Raw genomic sequence first — 23302 nt, 5'->3', positions numbered from 1 at the left:
GGTCCTTGCCCATGTCCCCAGTGCTTCCCCCCGCCCCGCATCCCATATAAACTCCGTGTTCAGCATGCTTGTCTTGCCAAATGCAGTCTGGCCTGGGAACTCACGGAGACAGGGACACAGCCTAACACTTAACCTCACCCAAACCAATAATACTTGTGGAATTGCATTAAACTGGGGTTTTCTGAGGTTAAATCGAGGGAGTTTGAGGTTAAAATTTTAAAGCCATGGGGAACTATGATAAGGCGGCAAGGGAATTTAAAAAGGATCTACCCTCTTCCTCTAGAAATACAGTATGTGCCATCGTCCCTAGGCTGCTTGCATGGTCCCTGCCTATCAGAATGCCAAGGAAGTTGAAACCACGCCCACCGTTTGGGTAGGGGAGAATGGGAGAGGCTCAGTTGGCTGAAAGAGGAAGGTCGTTTATCCAGCCCTCTCCAAAGTGCCTATTCTCTCTACTCTAGGTTGGGAGTGTACAGACTCAGAGATCGCCTGCCCTGCCTGCCAGTGGCTTACAGTCTACAGTCTAATGCAGAAGGCAGTCTTTCACCATCTTCACTTTGTGTTCTCTGCATCTATGCCAATCTACATCCACGGCTTTAGTATTCTTCACAAATCTCCAAGGCTTAACATATTCAAATTGAACTGTCATTTCCTACCCACCCTTCAACAACAGAAAAAACAAATGCTGCACTTGATTCTCTTTTCCTGAATTCTTTATCTTGTGAATGGATTCACCATTCAGCTGGTCATCAAAGAGAAAAATGGGAGACATCATGAATTCTTCTATCTCTCTCACTCCTGACTCCCAATTTATTGCCAAGTCTTGTTGATTCTCCTGCCAAAAGTCTCCCAAATCTATCTACCACCTTTCATCCCAACTCAGGCTTTCATTTTTTAAAAACTTGGAATACTACCAAAGTCTCCTAAGTGGTTCGTTCCCCAGTCTCATCTTTCTCCAATCTTCAGTCTTCTGCCAGCATGACCTTAAAAATCGATCATGTCTTCTCACTAAAATCTTCAGCTTTCCACTGCTGTTAAGGACACAGTTTGAACTCTTTGGCCTACACGAAGCTTTTATGACTCCTTTCTACCCTCAGTATTGAACCCAAGTACTTGTAGTTCCAGAAAATGCCATGATTCTTGTTATGCTTTCTCCACCTTTTCCTCCCAAGCCTTTCAAAACTCAATACAGACATGACCTCCTCCAGGAAGTGCTCTGTAATGCCCACAGCCTTAAGTTAAATGCCCCTCTGCTGTGCTCCCATAGCACCTCTGTAATAGTTCTTACCATGTTGTACTGTAATTGTTAGTTTAGATGTCTAGCTTCTCTAGACAATGATATTCTAATGGGCAGCTACCATGTCTAATTAGCCCACTTTTCTAGGTATGTGGTCATGTAACTAGAACAGAGTAGGTGCTCAGAAGACACTTAATGAACAAACGCTTGAATAAATGAAGTGTTACTGTACTATAGTAACCTTTAGGGAAAGAACATTTGAGTATCATATAAACCAGAACGGCACCCCAGCTGCATGCAGGGAGCCTAGAACTGTGTGATCCTGCGTACCAGCAGCCCCTTCCCAGCCGTCATTTGCCCCGCCGGTCTCTGGGGGCGCTGTGCCGGCGGCACCTTCTCTCCATCTCCGGAATTCGTCTTGCGGGACGGAAGCTGGGGGTGCGCCCCGACCCAGCACGGATTGACCCGGAAGGACGGCCGTGCTGTTCCTCCGCTGGTCCCGGGGGCCCGGCCGGGGTTCTGCGAGGGCCCCGGGAGGTACGGAGCTGGGAGGCCGGGATTGGCCACCGCATCAGGGCTGCCTGTGGCAGATCTTTACTGCTTTTGATTCCCTCTGGGGGTCCCCTCTGGAAATCTATGGCGGAGGCACCGCCGGATGTTTTCTTGGGGTATCCGTTAATTGCGGGGGCCCACTATAAGGGGCCTTTCTGGCAAAGGGAGGTGGATCTGTATTAGGAGTTTACTCCGGAGAGGTTTCTGTTTGGGACTCCTTTTGGGAGTGATCTCGGTATCTCTGCTCTCTGGGAGAATCTGGAGCTTCTTACGGGAAACTTGCGTTGTGATACCTTCGAGGAAATCTCTGAGACCTCTTTGGAGCAGGAGTTTCTGTGTCTGAGCTGTCTCATCTGGATCTGTCAGTTCAAGGGCAGCAAAAATTGCCTCTTTTCTGGAGCCTTTTTTCCCTTAGGTTCCTTCCTCCTTTCTCACCTGATGATCTGTATCTTAACCATGGACTTGACTAGAAAGTAGAGGAAATTAATTGTTGTTTTGATAAGTCATACAGGAAAGCAAAATATTCTCCTTTGTTCACTCTCCCCAGGAAGAGGAGCTTAAGACAGAGCCACACAAAATAATATTACTGCTTATTTCTCCATGGGGTCATGGTTAAAAGGAGGAAGCTGAGCCTGAGCCCCCTTCAGCAACTGGTCCTCCTTGAGCTTTGTCAGTTCACTTTACTTCTCTAGACCATGGCCCTCTTCTGTAAAATGAGTGTATTCATTTCCTATTCTCCTTGTATCAGTCGGCGTTCTCTAGAGAAACAACTAATAAAGATGTGTTTGTGCGTGTATGTACATAATTACACCTTTGTCTATCGTCTATCTCTATCTATCTATCTATCTATCTATCTATCTATCTATCTATCTATCTATCTATCTATCTATCTATCTATCGTCTATCTAATCTATCTCCGCGTCCTGTGTACATAGAGGAACGTGGCCAGTGATTCATTTAAATTAGCGACTGTCTTCCCCCTACATGGCAAAATTTACTGAGCATCTGCACTGTGCCAGTTACTGGCCAGGTGCTGGGAATAACAAAGATGAATAAGAAACAGCCCCCTGTCCAGTGGTGGGCATAGTCATATAATTCTGACATACACCCTGATTAGAGTAGGGGGTGGTGAATCCCAGAGGCAATGCGTGCAGTTCAGAACTCGGGCTCTCAGTTATGGGAAGTCTGACCTTTGTTTTGATCCCACCTCACCCAGTGTACTTCTGTTTTTCAAGGTTGAAGGCTAAGCATGGGGAAGAGCTGCAAGGTGGTCGTGTGTGGCCAGGCATCTGTGGGCAAAACGTCAATCCTGGAGCAGCTCCTGTACGGGAACCATGTAGTAGGTGAGTGTTGTTGGGAGCTGGGGAATGATGGAAGAAGTTGAAGAATAAGGAGTAGTATCTGATGACAACACATGGAGGCCGAAAGCTGCTCCTAGTGGTTATTGCACCCCAAAGATAAAATCAGGCCCCTAAGCCCTGCAACACTGAGATCTGGAGGAAGGAAGCCCAATATCTGAGACAAGGTGGAAAAGCTCCCAGGTCACACTTGCTTTAAATGGTATGAACACGAGATTAATGTCTGTTCCCCAAACCCTTCCAGTCCTGCTGGACTGTCTCGCCCTCTCTCTTCAGTCGCCACATTCCTTTTTCTTTCCCTGTTTGGTCAGCCTGTCGGGATATGCTCGATCACTTACATGTCCCATCTCCCTCTTCCTGACAAACAAGTTTTCTCTTCATTTCATCTCAGGTTCTGAGATGATTGAGACGCAGGAGGACATCTACGTGGGCTCCATTGAGACCGACCGGGGGGTGCGGGAGCAGGTGCGTTTCTACGACACCCGGGGGCTCCGAGATGGGGCCGAGCTGCCCCGACACTGCTTCTCCTGCACTGACGGCTACGTCCTGGTCTACAGCACAGACAGCCGAGAGTCCTTTCAGCGTGTGGAGCTGCTCAAGAAGGAAATCGACAAATCCAAGGACAAGAAGGAGGTGTGTGTGGGAGCCCAGCGGTGAGAGAGTAGGCCCTGGGCTGGCTTTGGGATGCTTAGCATGGCTCTGTTTTTCATTCATTTGTCAGGAGGTGCGTTAAGAGCTAGAGGGGGAGTGGAGGCCACTGGAGGGTGTCTTTATCCCTAGAGATGGCTTCACGTTGAGGCAGCTCAACTATAGAGGTTTCTCTTCAGGTTAAGAGATCCCTGACCTAACACATGAAACACTCACTAGTCTTTTCTTATAATGGTTCTGCGCTATAAGCCGTGAAGGCCCTTCTACTCTCAAATGCCCCCTTAAGCTGCAGGTATTCTGGGAATGCTTCCTCATCAGTTGGTTAGCCAGAAACTGACTGAATGCTAGTCATGAGCAGTCATGGGTGATACAGGGCTTATAATGGAACTGTGGAGGGAGAATCAGAGGGAGGCCAGGATTTGAACAGAGGAAGGAGAGGAAAAAGCAACCATTTTCCCTCTCCTTAGTCTGTGGTTTCTAATGCAGAAAGAGATGAGACATCAGCCCTGAGACTTTCCTTTTCCTAGGACTCCTGCGTGGTCACAGGAGCCCTCACACTAATTCCCGAGGTCCATGGAACATCCACAGACCTCGACTCTGTCCCTCTTCCCTAGGTCACCATCGTGGTCCTCGGTAACAAGTGTGACCTGCAGGAGCAGCGGCGTGTGGACCCAGATGTGGCTCAGCATTGGGCCAAGTCGGAGAAGGTGAAGCTGTGGGAGGTATCGGTGGCTGACCGCCGCTCCCTCCTGGAGCCCTTCGTCTACCTGGCCAGCAAGATGACCCAGCCCCAAAGCAAGTCTGCCTTCCCCCTCAGCCGCAAGAACAAGGGCAGTGGCTCCTTGGATGGCTGAGGAGCTTCCATCCCTTCTTCACCTTCCCAGCCTCAGTCCAGCTTCTGAGGCTTTGGAAGAGGGGTTGAGGGGAAAGGGGACCCCCTGCTAGGCCTGGCAGCTGGGCTGTCCCAGGCTCGGGACACTTTTGTTTCCTCCCAACTCCGGGAAGTGCAAGTAATCTAGGTTAGCACCCCCAACCTCTTTCTCCATCCCTGCTTTCATCATATCTGCCCCGCTGTGACCAGGGGCAGTTGTGAGTCAGTGTCCTTTCAACCCATCCTGGATGGGAAGCATAGTTACCATGCAGAAGTGCCCAGTCTAGGGTCTGGTTTCAGTCACAGGGGTCCCATGTCTCTGAGCCTCTGTCGATGACATACACACACACACGTGCGTATGGCAACAGCCTGGACTCTAGGGAAAGGGTGTCCAGGTATCGTGTGTGTGTGTGCATGCTGGTATTAGGGGTGCCTCCTCATCCAGCACCTTGACCTTTCTCTTGTCTCTACCTTGGCTGGAAGCCAGCCTCCTGGGAAGTGTGATTTTCTATTTGACCTCTTCCCCCAATTGTTTCACTTCCTATTCCTGCTCAGGGAGCAGATGGGCCTTATTAGTTGAGGTGGAATGGAATGATGACAGGGCTGTCGCCAGTGGGCTTTGTGACCCAGCAAGCCTTTTCCCTCTCTGGGCTTCAGTTTTCTCATCTGTAAAGTGACAGGAGTTGCTTAGATGAACTTCTAGATCCTCTCCAGCCCTGTGATTTCATAATGCTCATGGCTTCGGGCCGGTTATGACTACCGTTTGCTTCTCCCTCTTCCAAGGTGCTATGCCTACCAGCCCTAGAGGCTGAAACACTGCTTTCCACCAACCACTATGGGGCAGGAGTGCACTATCTGCTCTAGTTGACAGAACGACTGCTCAGTGCCCAATGGGGAACCTCACCCATGGGGGCTGGTCTTCACCCCTTCTTGTGGTTGTTTCCAGCTAAGAGCTGGACTTTATTTATAAATTACCTGTTATAAATTAGTATGCTGCCATGGTTAAGGCTGGACAAGGTGCTTCTCTAGCCCTTCTTACCTCAGATGCCTGAACAGAACAAGGCAAACAAATAGCTTCTCGGAAGCTGACGGATCTGTTGGGGCTCAGAAGGGTGGTTACACTCTCACCATGCTATAAAGTGAGCTTATGACCCACAACTTTCTGTGTCCGCTTTGTGCTGCTTCTAATGGAGACAGCTACCATAGGTGAGCCCTTATAGCCAGGCGACCTCTAATACATGCCTCTTCTCCCCCAAACAGGAGAAGTGAACAGGGGAAGGTGGCCCAGGATAGGGTGAGTCAAGTTAGGGCGTATACAGGCTCGGGCTTAAAGTTCATTTATTGATGCATCGGACACAATAAAACCACAACTGTTATCAAAAAGTTTCCCTCTCCTCCCCCCCTTTTCCTTGTTCTCCCATTGGAAATATCTTAAAAAATAGATACAGGTGGATACTGGCAAAGTCCCATATTGTGGGGTGAGGGGGGTAGTGCTGGGGTGGGATGGAGGTTGTGACATCAACCTTGACAGCGTGAACATGGCTCTTTTAGAGTTATCAGACTGGATCCCAGCACTCAGCTTCACAGTGAGGGGGGCTTAGGGTGCTGGTTGGGAGGAAGAAAAGCTGAATTTAGTTCCAGGGAACAGTTTGGGGTGAAGAATTAGAGGAGAAAGCTCTTCATTTGGGAGCCCTGGGGGGATTCAATTTAGCTGGGTCCGTAGTCTGAGAGAGACCCAGTACCCCCACCCCAGAGCTGGGGTTCAGAAGGAATCAAAAGGCTAAGAGAGGACTGGTCACTTCCTCTATTAAAACTGGGTCCAGCCAGAACATCACCACCACCCCTGTCCTAGCCCAATTCCGTTGGAGTAGATGAAGACCCCTAAAGCTTTCAGCACCGGCCCCTGCCATGGCTTTGCTCCACCTTGGCACTGCTCCCTTTCTCTTCCAGTCCACCACACCCCCATGGTCTCTTTTTCCAGATAGCCTTGAACTCACTCCAGCTTGAGAGCCCATCTCTCAGCTCCAGTCACTCTCCACAGAATTCAGTGAGGCAGGGAGGGCCTCCCCAGGGCATGGAAGTAGAGGTCACAGACATCCCCAGGGTAGAAGTTAAGATTTCTAGGGCCCCTGGCCATGCAAGTTTAGGTCTTGAGTGGGAAAAATAGCACCATGGGGCTGGGCTAGGATTTTGCATAGATCTTTGGGATTTCTATTTGCTCCCCATAAATCAGGCCAGGAAATGCAGGGGAGCCCAGAACTAGCCCTAGAAGGCCTGGGAAATGAGAGTGGGCTTGGCCCTTGGGCTAGGGGGATATTAGTTGATTCCCAGTCCAGTTGGAGCAAAGGGCAGCGGCCCTTAAAGCTAGCCCAGCTCTTCCTAGATTGTTCAAGAACTCCTAGGCTATAAAAGGCAGTCCCCCGTGGGATGTAAGAACCGAGGCATCTCAGGGAGAGGAGAGTGGGGAGAGTGGCTGCTGGGAAGTCAGCCCTGGCCTCCCCAGGAGGGCTAATAGGGGGCGAAGAGGATGGGTCCTGTGGCAGGGCGGACGGCTCCTGCTGGGGTGCGGAACAGAGCTGGGCCCAGGATTGGAGCTGGGAAGAGGGTGGTGGCTGCTGTGGGGGCAGGCCTGAGGGCGAGGGGCCCTGGCAGGGCACAGATGGCAGCGGCCGCTGTGGGGATTGGGCTGGGCAGGAAGCGGGCTGCCAGCGTCTTGGTGAGTTGCTTCTGCAAGGCCAGTTTAGACTGCAAAGAAGAGAGAGAGGACTGGACACAGTGCTCTAACCCCAGAAAATCCTCCCTCCCTGGGCTCCGTCCTTGGGCTTTTTGCTGCAGGAAAAACGTGCCTTTTAGGGTTCCAAACCTAAATCCTCCCCACCCCAACATTCATTCCGAAGGGCTTTCTCCACCACCTGTCTTCCTGCCCAGAGGGAGGAGAATCAGGATGGGCCAAGGGAGGAGGCTGTGCGGGCTGGGGGTAGAGATGGTTTCTAGGAGATGCACGCCCACCCCTTGCTCTTGCCCCTGAGATTCCTACCCAGGCCCACCTCCCCGGAAATTCCTCTGGGCAGATCCCAAGACAGCCAAAAACACAACCCCAGCTCTTTATCTGCCCAGGCAGCCTAGGAGAGGGGTGGCTTTATTCCTCCCCCAATCCCGGCTAGCTCCCGCTCCCCCCACCCCCAATCTTGACCAGGGTCCCAGCCCTGTTGCCTGGAGACATATACCTTGAGGATACTCACAGCCAGCGCTGCGTGCTTCTGCAGCTTGCTGTGCTGGCTGGAGGGCTTGGGGGGTTTCCCGGCCAGGCGGTCTTTGTGTCTCCTGCTGCTCAGGTGCTAATGGACAGACAGACAGACTGGGAACAAGATGAGGAGGCCCAAGGACCCCCAACTACCTCATCACCCTCGACTAGCTCACCCCTTTCTACCCACAGTTCACACACTTAAATTTACTGGGCATCACCTGGAGTGGCCCTGGGAAGGGGAGGTAAGAATCGGCCTTTGACCTCCAGGAGCCCAGTTTCCCACTAGCCTCATTCCTCTTCCTCCATCTGTTCCCTCTGGCTCTGCTCTACAAACCTCTTCTCAAGCTATCTCCTCCCCTGGCACTGGTCCTACCCTCTTACCCCTGCTTCACCCCCAATCCCAGCCTCCCTTCTCCCACCTGCTTGAGTTGGGTCTCTGAATTGACCTGGAGCTGACAAATGGCACAGTGAAAAGGGGGACTGGGCCCCTGCCGGGTCCCCCGGCCCCCAGTCACTCTCTTGGCCTTGTGTCCAGCTCCTCCTCGGGGCACTGGGCGACTCCGGCCCCTGCGGGGAGCCCCTTGCTGACCTTCCACCATCCACCGGTGCTTGGCTCCTGGAAGGAGGAAGGAAGACAGCCTGTCAGCACTGAAGAGGGGCTGCAAGGGCCATGGAGACCCCTCCAAACTAAGTCAGTTTGGTTGTCCCTTTAGCCTCAAGGCTGCTCGGCACATACACTCCCTGCCAGCCACATGAGATTTTCCCATCCCCGCAAGGTCCTCCCATCCCTGCAAGATCCCTCTCTCATTTCAAGCCAACCTCCCCCAAGGATGGCCTTCTTGCAGTGTAACTGGTCAGCTTCCCTTCCCTCATCTTAATTCCTTCCTCTGGGTCTGACCTAAGGAGAGATGAAGAAGGTGTCCCTGTCTTCTCTGGAGTGATCCTTCAGTTCTTGCTTCTCTTCCCTCCTCAAGCATTAGCAGGAGGACCTGAAGTGCCCACCCAATAACAGCTGAGCACAACACCTTTGTCACCAAGCCCTTGAGCAAAGTGCCCAGAACCTTTAGCCTGCCCACATCTGCTGAGTGGCAGCCTCCCTGTCTGTCTCCTTCCCCAGACTTCAGTTGATGGGGCACACTGACCTGTATTGTGAGCCTGAAGCTGGGAGGCGGAGTTCACCGTCACCTTACACGTGGGGCAGTAGAGGCGCCCCTTCTCACTCCTGCGTTCCCCACTCACACCACTTCCCACAGCAGCCGCCGCCGGCTCAGGCCCTGGTGCTTCTCTCCCAGGCTCTGGGGAGGAAGGTGGGCAGGAGGAGGAAGAAGAAGAAGAAGAAGAAGAGGAAGAGGAAGAAGAAGAGGAAGAAGAAGAAGAAGAGCCAGCATCCAAGAGGTCTGAGCAGGCTGGCTCCCTGGGCGTTGGATTGAGAGTCAGTGGTGGCTGGAGTGGGTGGCCAGGAGGAGGGGCTGCAGGAACTTCTGGGGAGATGAAAGGCATCGGGTAAGTGAGGCCTGAGACGTTTCTGGAGACCATGATTTTAAGTACTGTATATTGGGGGTGGCATGGCAGAGTGGAAGAGTCACTAGTGCAGGGATGACCGCCACTGAATTCCAGACCCCACTCTCCCAACCAACTCACTGAGCAGACTTGGGCCTCTTTGGTCCTCAGTTTCCCCATCTGAAATCATAAAGTTGGACAGAGTGATCTCAGAAAGCCCTCGCAGCCCTGATATTCTAGTTATTAGCTAACTGTTACATAAGTGGAAATCACTAAAAAGTACTAAAATGTTCATAGAGCCCTATTCATAATACCATAAAACTGGAAACTATTTAAATGTCTATCAATAGGAGAATAGAGTTTTAAAATATAGTCATGTAGTCATGCAATGGAATACTACACAGCAATGGAAAGAGATAAACTATAGCTACATGCAACAACCTGGAAGAATCTTATGATACTGATGAATGTTCATGAAAGATGAACAAAAGTCACACAAAAGCCTACATACTATATGATTTACCAAAACCAAGTGAAACTGATCTATGCTGAGAAAAATCAAGATTGTAGGTACCCTGGGGAGAGGGGTGTAGGTGGTTGAATGGTGTCACCCCAAAATTCATGTCCATTGGTAACCTCAGAATGTGACCTTATTTTGCAAATAAGGTCTTTGCAGATGTAATTAGTTAAGATGATGTCATACTGGATTAGGGTGGGCCCTAATCCACTGACTGGGATCCTTATAAGAAGACCATGCGAAGACACAGAGAGACACATGGGAGAATGAAATATGAAGATGCAGGCAGAGATGGGAACAAGGCATCCACAAGGCAGAGAACGCCAAGGATTCCTGGCAACCACCGGAAGCCAGAAGAGAGGCATGGGACAGATTCTCCCTCTGAGTCCCCATGAAAGAACCAACCCTGTCTACACCTTGATTTCAAACTTCTGACCTCCAGAATATGAGAAATATGAGAAAATAAGCTTCCGTTGTTTCCAGCCACCCAATTTGTGGTCATTCATTACAGCAGCCCTAGGAAGTTAATACAACAAGGCAGTACTGGAAGGGGCCAGAGGAGGGCTTCTGGGTGCTTGAGAGGTGTTTCTTGATCTCGGTATATTCAGACAAGAAAATTCACTGGGCTTTCCACTTGTGTGTGCCTTTTTCTCTGTGTAGGAATACTCCAACACAAGCAAAAATAATAAGCAGAAATTTCTCAGTCCCCTGTCAGAAACCAGATTTGGAGTGGGGAGCTGGGAAAAGAGTTCAAGACTGACCTTTGCTCTGAATCTCTGCAGGGGCTCCACTGGCCACAGCTGGGGTTGGGGACACCGGCGTCCCATCCTGGGCCAGGGTTTGGGGCCTCTGCTTGCTCTTGGCGGCTTCGACAGCCTTGAGTTTTCTGGCGTGTTTGTGGCCTTTATAATGGGCTTCGGCCTGGTTCTGGGAGGGGAGGGCATGGGGTCACCATTCATTCACTGTGTTCACATGCTCCGTTGATGAGTTGGTGCTGGGCAGGGGGCAGGTCAGAGGGAGGCAGGGCTCGGGCCACATGAGAGACGAATCGTTGTCATTGCCATCATCATCACAGTATATATGTGGCCCTGAGGTTTATAGAACATATTCTCATACATGATCTCCCAGGCAAGCAGCCTGCGGTTTTGCATTCTGAATCGGCCACTTAGTAGCAGTGCATCTTTGGGCACCTCACCTCACCTCTCTGAGCCTCAGTTTCCTCATCCATAAACTTTCTAATGACCTCACGGGATTGTGGGAATGAAATGAGAACCTGAATGATAAGAGCCTCGTACATACAGTGGTGCTTAATGAATGTTAGTGACCAAATTTATAAATGCACAAATGGAGGGAACAAAGCAGTCCTCACCCTAGAGCATTCACCCCTGTGTTCCTTTTTTCAACAAATAGTTATTGAGCGTTAGCTATTTGCCAAGCACTTTGCCAGGGGCCCAGCATGAAGAAGACATGATCCTTCCCTCAGAGTGAAGTCTCTATGTCCGGTTTGTGCACAACTCATGTAACCTGAAAGCCTGGAGGCGCCCCCCAAATCTGGTCTGGAAATGTCCTTCCTCCCTCAACCACAGGTCTCTGCTTGTTGCTCCCAAACACAGGAAAGACAGGCCCCGCAGCCACTCCCTGGATGCTTTCGTCAGAGCAGGTCTGCTGAGAGCATCTGCGCAAACCCGAGTTGCCCAGACAGAAGGTAAATCTTCCCTGGGAGGCCAGAATGAGGCTCCTCCACTATCTAGGGGCAGGCTGTGGTAGAAAGTATGTGGGCTTTGGGGTCGGCTCGGTCTGGGTTCAAATCCCAGCTCTGCTACTTACCAGCTGTGTGGCCTCAGGCAAGTCATTTAACCTCTCTGAGGCTCAGTTTCCTCATCTGAAAAGTGGGGATGGTAACAGTGCCTCTATCGATCTCACAGATGTATCATGAGAACTAATTAAGATGATGGGCATGATCATATTCTGTAAGCTCTCAGGTGCTTTAAGAACTCAGCTCCAAACCAGGAGCTGATGGGGTGGCCCCTGGGACCCAGGGTGAGAAAGGAAGGGCAGTCTTCTCTCTTGGATCTTGGAAAGATCCAGAACACAAGACAGAGACATAGGGGAGGGAAATAGAGTCCCAGAGGGACTTGAGAGGAAAGGGGCAAATGACTGGAGAGAGAAGAGGATGGATGTGTGAACGACCAGGTGTGCTTCTTCTGCAACGAGGGATGAAAAATACAGACCACAATCCCTTTGCCACCCCTATTCCTCCAGGAGAGCCCCCAAAACCAAGTCTACAGCCCTCTCCACTCCCAGCCCCATCCCCAGCCTGTTTCCACTACTTCCTCTCACCGCTGAGTTGAACCTCAGGTGACAGATGTTACAGGAAATGAAGAGTTTCTTCTTCAGAGGGGAGGGGACCCCAAACGTGTGGCTGATGACAGCTTTCTGGACAGGGTCCATCTGTGAAGGGTGTGGGAGGGCACAATAACTCTGAAGTTGAATCGTAAAGGGTGGGGGCAGCACAAAATTCTAAAAACTAAAGATTATTGAGGAGGGCAGTGGTCAGCCCCTACGAAGAACTTTCCCATCCTTGTGATGTTAGACACAGAAAAAGAAACAACCGTTTCCCTGGCAGACTTTATCTGTTAGCCTGGGCTTCTGCGTGGAGGCAGGAGGTGGCCAGGGTGACTTCCATGATCTTGAGAGATAGAACCATGTCCTGGTGATCACCTGGGCATTTCTTGCCATCCCTGTGGTCTGTTTTTTTCTCATTCACAAGAATCACAATTATTAGGACAGAGAGTTGGGGGCAGGGAGAAGCAGAGAAGGAACCAAGAGTCTCTCTGTTGGAATTTCCTCTCCCATAACCCAGCCTTGCACTGTGGGCTGGGGAAGGTCAGCCTTATCTCATGAGCTGTGATACCGTCACAGGGCCTGAGGAGAGTGAGGGTCATGGCCAGGGAGAGGTGGGGGGCCAGAAGAGGGTAGGCGGCAGCAAGTGGAGGATAGAGCGTTCTCCGAGTAATAGAATCATTTCTTGGGAGTATTAATTTGTGTCTTTTTCTTTTCCTTATTTTAAATATTTTTCTTCTATCAAACCAAGCCTTTACGCTCCCTTTTCTCAAGGGCCTGGATTGTTGGGCCGAAAGCATAAACTGTCTGGGCTTGCTTGTTAAGAGGAACTTTCCAAGCCTTCCTGAGAAGAAAACAGAGGCTTTAAGAGAAAAGCATGGTTCCAGAAAACCATGAGAACAGAAAGAGGTTCTAACCCTCTTAGAGCCCAGGGCAGGGGCGGCAGGAGACAGAACCTCAGAGAAAGGCCTGCGGAGACTCCAGTGATGAGGACAACAGCGGTTTCACCTGCTCTTGAGGGACCATGCACTTGAATAGTAAGCACATCAGTAAGTGACAGCAGAAACCAAAGACCGGAGGACCCTCCCCAAATGTCTCAGGCTCCTGAGGACCTCTGAGGACCTGGAGGGCGGGAAGGAAGGGATTCCTCAGGGTGACTGAGACTGAATTTCCCAACATCTTGTAAGGATGGGATAGGGCTTGTCAATGATTACATTTGATCTTTCAAAATTAAAAAAGGGGGGCTCCTTATAGCTCATGCAGTGAAATCAAACTCATGCTCAGTACACCTGCACACATGGAAATACATGGACTAGTATACAGACAGATAGCACATAAGCTTACAGGCAATTACAGGTTACAGAGACATGCAGAAAGAGACACACTCACACGTGCACAAATGGCACAACCAGACAAATGCACACTCACACAAAACCCTCACTCAGAGGTCAGACATACACCAAACACATATATAGTTGACACAAAGACACAAAACACCTCTCAGATACACAGGCACACATGTTACTTACATGACCAGGCACAAAGAGTTGTTTACAAACACACACGCACTGGACACCAACAAAGACCTATAGAGACACAAACTAAAACAGGAAGGCACACCTGAATGCACAACGGCATACATAAATCATCGATAGAAGTCTTTGCACCGAAACTCAAGTGAAATCTACAGTACAGACCCAATAGGCCCAGCAGTTGTTACTGGGGTAGGGGGGACACAATCCTCCCTCCTTAGCCCAGGTAGCTGGGCCCAGCAGTCTGGGGAGTGCCTAGCCACTTGGGAATGTTGGAGGACAATGAGCTGGCTAAGCCAGCTTCTGAGAACTGGCCCTCTGAGCCCACCCTCCCTGCCCACCCTTAGCTCAGCTGCATGCCCCACCCGTCAGCCCAGCCCGTACCGTGCTGAAGTTGGGGAAGAGACTGAGCGGGGCAGCGCCATTGAAGTGGAAGGTGAGCAAGTGCTTGAAGTCCAGCGAGGGCTGCAGAGGCCTGGCAGGCAGGGGCAGGGAGGCCAGCAGGGGGCTGGGGGCACTGGAAGCTGGGCCTGCTGCAGGAGGAAGAAGGGCAGGGTCTGACACGAGGAGCCACAGGGCTCTCGCCTACCTCTACAGCTAGAAGAAGAGGCTGATGGGCTTGGGTGTGGAGCCAGGGCGGAAGCTCCTGTCTCCCTTTTTGCAAAGGAGCACTAACCACACCTGGGCAATTACAGCCCACCTCTGCGCTTCTCCTCTCTTCTGGGGAAGGAAAAGCAGGGAACCTACAGTGCAAGGCTCTCAGACCCGAAGGGTGACCCTCCCACTCCTACAGAGGCCCAAATGAACCCCTGAGGGGCATCAGGCCAAGGGAGGGGACAGAGGCGTCAGGGCAAGCTCCCCGACACACACACACCACCATGGAGACTGCATAATGTGCTGGGTTTCCATTTTATTGCAAATTAGATACAAACCCAGGAGGCCTGGGGAAGCCAGTCCCTCCATCCCTTCTCACTCACTCTCCCTCTCCATATCCAGATCCACATCATTCAGAGCAAGGGCTGACAGAAGGGATGGGAAGCCCATGGAATCTGAAAGGATGTCTCCCCCAGCTCTGGTGAGGTCCTAACTGCTTCCCCCAGAAGGCAAAAGCCCTCTAACATCCCTGGGCCAGGCTTGCAGTGGTTTTACAGTCTTTGGTCTTAAGGGTCTGAGGCAGAGAGAGAGGAGGGCTATGAACTTGGGGGGAACATCCAGACGTACAGAGAAAAAAATTAGAAATAAATCCAGTTCATTTGGGACTTTTTTTGGACCCTGTCATTGCAATACCAAAAGAACTTTTAAATTTATGTGTTAACACTGTGAAAGATAGGATAGATTTATTTCACATTTATAGATTTGTTTGTCTATATATACGGTCACATACAGAATAGCCTCGGGCAGCCTATTGGTGGGTAGGGGAGGGAGGGCATTACTACCTCCCTCCACCAGCTGTGCACAGAGAAGGTGTCAAAAATAAAAACAGTGATCTGCTCTCCGGTCATATCTGAAGAGAAGAGATGCTACTGGGAGTGGGCAAGGACCCATTCTCTTTTCCCTCAGACTTCCTCCCTCCCACCAAGACCCACCCCCAAACTTGTCTAGGGCCAAAACGTGGGCTGAATACAGAAGGGAAAGGGTAAGCTACTCCTCACCACACTCTAGAATGGTCAGGAGCAATATGTAGTGTGCCTCAGACCCCGGCATCTCTGCCCAGAGGCCCAGGCCTGCTTTGACCCAGTCCCTCTTCCACAGCCCACAGGGCTGGGTTAGCACTCAGCGTGGAGCAGAGGAAGCACAGGAAGGTGGGTGGAAGGCCACAGTTAGTAGGTCAGCTTGAGTACAGCACCGTCAAGTCCAGCTGGGTCTTTAGAGTGCCCAGGACCCCAGCCTGGCTGGGTAGAGGGAAGGAGGTCATCTTCGCATGAGGTGCGAGCTCAGTAGCCCCGCCCCCCACCCACTCTCTAAGAACTCCACGGCCAGTGCAAAGTCAAACTCGTGCAGCGGGGGCCCATCCACAGCGATTTTGACTGCGGAGTCGCACCGGCCTTCCCCGGCTCCGCCCTGCCCCCACCACCGCAGTTCTCGGCTGCGGCCGACCTTGTCTAATAGGCTGGCGCCAGCGGGCAACGCCAAGGCCAGGGCAGCTAGGGCGGCGAAGTCGGGGAAAAGCTCGTGAAGCTCAGAGTGCACGCATGCCAGCTTGGCACACAGAGCCCGAGGGCCCAACCGCCCCAGGCTGCAGACCACGCGCTTGAAGAGCGCAAAGTCGCCCAGCGCACGCTGGCGCACCACTGCCGGGGCGAAGGCGCGCAGTAGGACCCTCAGCGCCCCCTCGCCGTGCGCGCCCAGCTCCTCGGGCGCCTGCGGATAGAGGCGGGGGTCGAAGATCGTGGCGAAGGCGGCCACGGCATCCAGAGACGGCCTGGGGTAGGAGTCCCGCAGCCCCATCTGCATGGAGTCCAAGAAGGACCCCCGCAGCTGCTCCAAGCCCCGGACCGCAGCCTCAGAATAGCCGACTAGCTCCACGCCGCGGTAGGTGCAGCGCCCACCAACCAAGTCGGGGCCGGAGGATGCCAGTTCTTGCAGGAAACCCTGGAGGTGTGCGCCACCCGAGTTGCCCTGCGTTTGGAGGGAGGCTGCAGCTGCCATCACCAGGGGCTGCAGCAAGGCCAAGTCCGGCTCTTCTGGCTGAAGGACAAGGGCGAGCTTCTGCACCGAGGGCAGTGTGTCCAGCAGCAGGTGGGTGAAGGCCACGAAGGTGAACTGGCGAAGGGCAAGGGCCAGTGCCCTAGCTGTAGGTGAGGCTGGGGCTGAGGCCTCTAGTATGGGCACCAGGCAAGGCCAAGCCTCAGCCACTGCTTCCACGATAGGCAGCAGGGAGGCCCAGGGCACTGGCCGTGGGCCTGCCAAGTCAATAGCTGCAAGGTCCAGTGCTGCTCGGAGCTCAGGGACCATGTGGGAACTGGGACCACCATGGAGGCGGAATAGGGCATCCAGTACACTTTCATATTCACTTAGGTAGGCAGGGGGCTCAGGATCTGGCCGGCCAGGGAGGCAGTGTAGCTCGGTGAGCAGTGGGCAGGTGGCCCGGAGTTGCCGGCCCGCACTTCCCAGGTGGTCACTGGGGAGGCTCGAGCTGAGCCAGGCCAGCTTGGGTGCAGACACGCCGAAGGCCTGCAAGATGTCCAGGAGTTGGCCAGCAGTGGCCTTATCCTCCTGTAGTTCCACACTGCCCAGGAAGGTGGTAGCAGGCTGGCCATCGCAGGGGGACACTGAAGTGGCAAACAAGGCCAGACTGTGGGACTCAGGCCAGTCCTTGGTCTCATCCAACACCAGCCCCACATATGGGGATGACTTCAGGCGCTGGCAAGCCTCTGTGTGCAAGACACTGGCAATAGCCACCTGGGACAGCCAGAGAGAGAAAGGGAGGGAGGACAGAGTTAGGCTTGTCCTGAGGAGGAGAGGCAGGCAGAACAGGGTGAGAGAAAGAGCACAGACTTTGGGGTCAGACAGACTTAGGGACTAATCCTAGCTTTGCCACTTAATGGCTGTGTGACCTTGGGCAAGTCATTTCACCTCTCTGAGCCTCAGTTTTCTCAGCTCTGAAATTGGGCTAACACGTGCCCTTAATCTCCTCAAAAGGTTGTTGTGAATATATATGTAACTTTTTGTTGCTGTGCTTATAAATGTAAAATGTGTTCTGAACCATAAAGGTTCTACAGCACTTGGTATGTGTTTCTATAGCATCACCCAGTCTGCCTTATTCCTTGGGGTCTCCCTCCACTTGTTGCTCAGGGATTAACTGATAGAAATGTTTACTCCCAACTTCCAACCAGTGACACAGGGCCCCAGCTGTGTGCTCTATTTGTCTGTTATCTCTCCATAAAAATGAGATCAACTCCCCCACCCCCACATCAGCCCCTAGGACTCATACAGCTAGTACCTAGGACAGAGCTGCAATTTGCATGTCCCCAGTGGCCACGTGGGTAATACTGACCTTGAAGTGGGCCAGGGATAAAGAAAGCAAAGGGAATGGGGAAGCCCATGCCTGCTCCCCAACTCCATCACTTCATGCCATGAGAGCACGGGGACCTAGCTTTTCAGTGGAAGTCACAAAACCAGACTTTTATATGTAATCTCTCATTTTGTTAAACTTGGGAGCTAACTTAAGTTTTTCAAAAACACTGTGAAAACCAACAAAACACATCTGTGGGCCGATGAAACCAACGGGCCACCAGTCTGCAATCTGGCCTAGGTAGTGAGGGGAGTACCGAGGACAGGGCCTGGTCTGGCTGCTTTACTGTTGTGTCCCCAGCAGCTGGCCCAGGGCCTGGCACACAGTATGCCCTCACTGAAGGTTCTGACGGGTGAAGGTATGAATGAAGTTCTCTGGCTGCTGTCCAAGGGCCTGGCATGTTGGCGCTGTGCCCAGATGGCTTGATGTCCTCCCTCCCCAAACCCTCCCCCATACCTCTGGCTGCCACCCACCTGCATGTCCCTCACCCTCCTGGGGCTGTAGTAATCGCCATGCTCCGTGCCCAGCAGTGCCTGGCACAGGTTGAACCTCTGTAGCTCGAGCAGGGCAGAGCAGCGGTCATCGGGCACATCCTCCTTGGCCATGCAGTACACTGTGGTTAGCACAGCTGCTTTAGCCGGGTCCACCTCCACCTTGACGCCCCTGGAGGTGGGGGTGTTGGCCAGGCCTGAGTAGGCCCTTCCTCCCTCAGCCTGGCCTTCAAAAGTGGGCTGGCCACGGTTGACAGCCAGAGCCTGGCGGTGAGCCCCCGAGGTCACATGGCGCAGCAGGGCATGGCGCTGGAAGTTGTCAGTGCCCACCGTGAAGGCGTTCTCAGCTTTGCCATGCTTATTCCGCACCAGGGCCTGGCGGCACTCAAGGCAAAACATCAGCTTTCGCTCATAGTCAAAGTCCAGCCAGGTGAACTCCTCTTTCCAATGCTCATTGAAGTAACGCTTGCACTTCTTGTTGGAGTTGGAGGCCTCTCCAGCTGGTTTCTTCCCCGGGGGCACCATTCCTGCTCAAGGGGCAGGGAACCCTCAACCCCCACCCAAATGCTTCTGCCCCCAGCTTCTTCCTCACACAGAGGCACTTCCCTTGACAAAGGGAGTTGGTGGGGAAGCAAGAGAGGGGCAGCCTGCCAGGCTAATGGGGACCATCCATCTAACTTAGCTGGGAAAGTTTATTCCTGCTCCACCGGTGGGAGACTGGAGATGAAAGAGACAAGGGAGGGGTGTTAGGGAGTCCACCATGGGGTCACACTGCCCACAGAGCATTCCCCAGCTGAGGGGCAGACCAGACCCAATGGGAAAGGGCTATTGGGAGTGGGCAGGGTCATGCAAAGGGCCACAGACTCTTATCCAAAGTGGGGAGGTATGTGAGTCTCAGCATCTCTTCCCAGGGTCTCCCTCCATCCAGGACAAGATATTGATTAGAGTTGACTTATGGAAAGACTGGCACTGTCTATGCAACCATGTTTTATAGGTAGGGGAATTGAGTCTCAGAGACAGAGTGGTTCTCAGGACTCATGAATAATTTGTGGCTGAGCCAGAACAAAACCTTGGACCTCCTGTCTACAGCCATGCCACCCTGAACAAGCCCGATCCCGTCTGATCTCAGAAGCTAAGCAAGGTCAGGCCTGGTTAGTACTTGGATGGGAGACCACCTAGGAAGACCAGGTGCTATAAGTGTAAAAACAAAAAAGAAACCTAGGACCTCCTGTCTCCTCACCCGGGAGATGACTGGTCCCTCCAGTTCACAATCATTTATTTCATCAGATGGAAGTCAGCACAAAGCTGAGCTTTCAGAGCCACAGACCAAGAAACAGGATTTGTTTTCTCTGGAACTCCCTTCCCTAAATGCACAAATGGGTGTGCATGCATGCGGACACACGCGCACACACACAAACACACATGTAGTGTGGTTCTGGGAAGGACAGTCCAGAAGGTGGGGCTAGGCCCCAGAAGGTGGGGAAGGCACCCAGCTGGTTGCTGCTACTTCCCTGACTCTACCACCACCCTGGGTACAAAGCCAGGATGAGCAGTTCAGGACCAGGAAGCCATGTCCAGCCGATGGCCAAAATCTGCAACTCTGCCACTTAATTATTTCTCAAACCTGTCCCTTCTTCTCCATGACTACTAATAACAACAGCAGGGACTGCCATTTATTGAGCATGAACAGAGTCAGGCCTTGTGGAAGACCAAGATTCCTCTTGCAAGGACTCTCTCGGGGTGGTATTCTCATTTTAGAGAGGAGGAAACCAAGGCTCAGGGACTTTAAGTGACTCACCCAAGGTTCCACAAACATTAAGTGGCTGAGGCAGAATTAGACCTCAAGTCATCTTGACCCCACAGGCCACACCGCGACTCTGGTCTGCACCATCTCACCTGGATTATGCAGCTACCTCCGCCTCTGCAGTCATTCCCCCAAATTCGTCCCTCACACAGCAGCTGGAGAGCAAGGCTACACACAGATCCAACTATGTCACTCCCTTGCTTCCACTTCTTCAATGGTGTTCTGTTGCTTAAGGCTATACACCTCACCATGAGCCAGTGGGGCTGCCTGCCCTGCCCCCACCAGCCAATGGACACCTGCAGAGCCTCCCGGCATTCCTGTCTGCTCAGCCAACTGCAAACGCTTACCAGTCATTCTCCACACACATTACTGCTACTTTTGCTCCTGCCTTCATCTCTCTGTGCCTGGAATTCCCTACCCCTTCTCTGTTCCTGGCTAATTCCCATTCATTCCTGGAGAGCTGCTCAGACATCCCCTGGGCTGGTACCTGCCCTCCAGTCTCCCATAATCCCCTGTGCACAGCGAATGCTGGGATTCTCTGTGCACTTCTGTACTTGGTTCCTGGAAGGCCAAGATCACATTTGTTCATTTTCGGATCTTCAAGTCCCTATATAGGACTAGGCATGCAGACACCTCTCAGCAAAAGCTGGTTGTTTAAAAGAATGAAAGGATTTATTTTGGCTATGTGAAAGAACTTTCTGTTTCTGAGGCTGTTGTCTAGAGGAGTCTAAGCTCTGAGAAAGCAGTAACTGCCTTGTCCATCTGATACTATATCCAGCACTTTACGTGGAACCTGGCACTTAGTGGGTGGGTAAAATAAGGGCAGATGAGTAGGATTCCAAGGGCAGCCCATTCAGTGTAAGAAAAGGCACTCGTGCTGCCAGATGTGAGCAAAACACATTGGTCTTCTTCCCCTGGACTCTGCGGGGCATTTGATACTGCTCGCCACGCCCTCCTTGAAACACATTTTCCTCTTGGTTTCCAAGACTCCACCTTCTCTAGTTTTCCTTCCCCGCATCGGCCAGCCACTCCTTAGCCTGTGTTGTCATCTCCATCTCCTCTTCCCAACCTCGAACTGTCCAAAGAGACCAGAACCATCTCTTCTGGCCACTCCGAAATACACAACCCCAGCCTGGGCCACTCCTCTGGGTACCACACCTCTCCATCCAGCCATCTTCCTGGCTTGTCTAAATAGAACTCTCAATTTGTCCTTACAAAGTATGCTCCTCTCCTAATTGTCCCTAGCCCAGGAAATGGCCCATCTTCCACCCAGGTGCTATGGCCAAAAACCTGCCCCTCTAAGCCCCACTCCCTTCCACATTCAGCACTTGATCCATCCCCAGATCCTGTTGATTCCATCTCTAACTCATCCTTTCTCTCCATGCTGCTGTCACCATCTTCTTCCAGGCCACCTTCATCTCTTGTCTGGACTACATCAGTCACTTCCCAGTGGCACTCTGGATTTCTATCCTTACCCATTTCTGAGCCATTCAGACCCCACCAGCCAGAGGGGGCTTTAAAAACCACTGCTTAAAACCTCTCCACTTCTGCCTGTTGATCTGAGGCCAGTGCCAGAATCTCTTTCTAGGCCTGTCAAATGCCCAGGCATTGCTGACCTCACTGGCAGCCACTGTGTCTCCCTCCCCTTTCAGCTACAACGGCCTTTTCATGGTTCCTCCAGAGTGCCAGATTCCCATTATCAGCGCCTGTGCACGTGTTGTGCTTTCTTCCAGAATGTTCCCATCCTCCCTCTTGACACTTTGCCTATTCTATTTCCTCTATAGTTTTAGCTTCCCATCCCTTTCAGAGAAGGCTTCAATAATTATCCTTTCCTAGGAAGTCCCCTTCTTTTCTGTCACTATCCCATTTGTTACCTCCACCGCACTCCCCACAGTTTACAAGTCTGCTTATTTCTGTGCAGTTCTTTTGCTTGCTGTTGCTGTGCCTCTGTTTCTCTGTTTGCTTCTCTATCTGTCTCTGTCTCTGTCTCTGTCTCTGTCTCTCTCATTCCCTGTGGCTTCCTGTTGAACCCCAGAGAAGGGAATAGACCTGGCACCCAGCAGGTGCTCCACAAAGTTTAGGTATCGAATGAGTAAGGAAGCATGAGTTCTCAGGCAGAGAGAGCAGTGGAGAGAGCCCTTGGGCACCTGTTGGGTGGCTAAAACAGCTGCCTTTGACATCCTTTCCTCCCAAGATTCCATGATTCTGTGACCTTGTCCAACTCACCACCCAAAGGGTCTTAGAATGGGGAGGAGGCACAAAACCGAGGTGATACCTTTCTGGAAGTTTGTCAGATCCTTTCCACATACCTAGAAGCTGGCTCTCCTGCCTCATTCTGCAGAGGATAAAATAACTATGAGACCTAAGATGTTTTTGATAAAAGAGCAAAAGAGTAGATAGGAAGGATGCATGGGAAGATGGAGATTCTGAAATTGCAATGTCTGATATAGTAGCCACTAGCCAAATGTGACTGTTTAAAATTAATCAGAATTAAAATTCAGTTCCTCAGTCACACTAGCCACAATTCAAATTCTCAATAGCCCTATGTGGCTAGTGGCTATTGTATCAGATGGCCCAGATAGAGAACCTTTACAATAACCGAGAAAGTTCTGTTGGACAGCGCCACTCAAAACAGACAGACACACACACACACACACACACACCCCAAAAGCCATTGACTTTCCCCATCTCAGCCTGAGGGAACTAGGCTGGCTGGGGTGGGGTGTAAGGACAATGTGACTATATGACCAAGGCTGATGTGGATCGCAGACCCAGGTCCCTCACACTTCTCTGCACCCTGGCCAGCTGGGTGGAAGCCAGCACAACTTGAGGGCCGCTGGGGCAATGGAGTGTTGGTTTGCTGCTCCACTCTACCAGGGCACATAAGCCTCAAACAGGGTTTATTTGACCTCAGGATGATGGTCCCCAGCCTCCTCCCCAGGCTCTCTTGGGCCCCTCCCTTTGGGGACCCCACTAAAGAAGAGTCCACGCTCGGGGCAGAGGAGGGGCGGGCACCCACACCCTTGGCAGCTAGGGTGAAGCCGGAGCTCCCTGCACGCCTGGCCTGTCCTCCCGGGGTCTGCACGCGTAGGGCTGGGGAACTTCCTCTGCGGCGCGCGTAGGGAAGGAGCCCTCGGATGATGGATCCCTTGGAGGCGCCGGCCCCTGTTCGCGGGTGCTGCCCACC

The 23302-nt window shown here is 52.2% G+C and overlaps 2 protein-coding genes and 1 pseudogene across 2 annotated transcripts in view; 2 read left to right on the top strand and 1 right to left on the bottom strand.

Moving 5' to 3' along the window:
- Positions 1 to 1643: 1643 nt before the first annotated feature.
- On the top strand, positions 1644 to 6049 carry NKIRAS2 (NFKB inhibitor interacting Ras like 2). Its single transcript, XM_023523941.1, has 4 exons — positions 1644 to 1774; positions 3025 to 3132; positions 3539 to 3780; positions 4410 to 6049. The coding sequence occupies exons 2-4, from the start codon at positions 3039 to 3041 to the stop codon at positions 4647 to 4649; spliced, it is 576 nt and encodes a 191-aa protein (XP_023379709.1). The 5' UTR covers positions 1644 to 1774; positions 3025 to 3038; the 3' UTR covers positions 4650 to 6049.
- A 98-nt stretch (positions 6050 to 6147) lies between these two features.
- Positions 6148 to 23302, bottom strand: part of ZNF385C (zinc finger protein 385C) — a 20852-nt gene continuing 3697 nt past the window's right edge. The window contains exons 2-9 of the mRNA XM_023523940.1: positions 14190 to 14338; positions 12271 to 12381; positions 10692 to 10857; positions 9555 to 9593; positions 9056 to 9391; positions 8333 to 8529; positions 7894 to 8004; positions 6148 to 7411 (exon numbers count right to left, since the gene is read on the bottom strand). Of these exons, the coding sequence (XP_023379708.1) occupies positions 7175 to 7411; positions 7894 to 8004; positions 8333 to 8529; positions 9056 to 9391; positions 9555 to 9593; positions 10692 to 10857; positions 12271 to 12381; positions 14190 to 14338 (1346 nt within the window). The 3' untranslated portion in view covers positions 6148 to 7174. The remainder of the gene's footprint in view (positions 7412 to 7893; positions 8005 to 8332; positions 8530 to 9055; positions 9392 to 9554; positions 9594 to 10691; positions 10858 to 12270; positions 12382 to 14189; positions 14339 to 23302) is intronic.
- Positions 19393 to 19511, top strand: LOC111732181 (annotated as a pseudogene).

Source organism: Pteropus vampyrus, unplaced genomic scaffold, assembly GCF_000151845.1.
Source record: "Pteropus vampyrus isolate Shadow unplaced genomic scaffold, Pvam_2.0 Scaffold432, whole genome shotgun sequence".
NCBI classification, from domain to species: Eukaryota; Metazoa; Chordata; class Mammalia; order Chiroptera; family Pteropodidae; genus Pteropus; species Pteropus vampyrus.
This window is presented reverse-complemented; position numbering and strand designations above follow the sequence as displayed.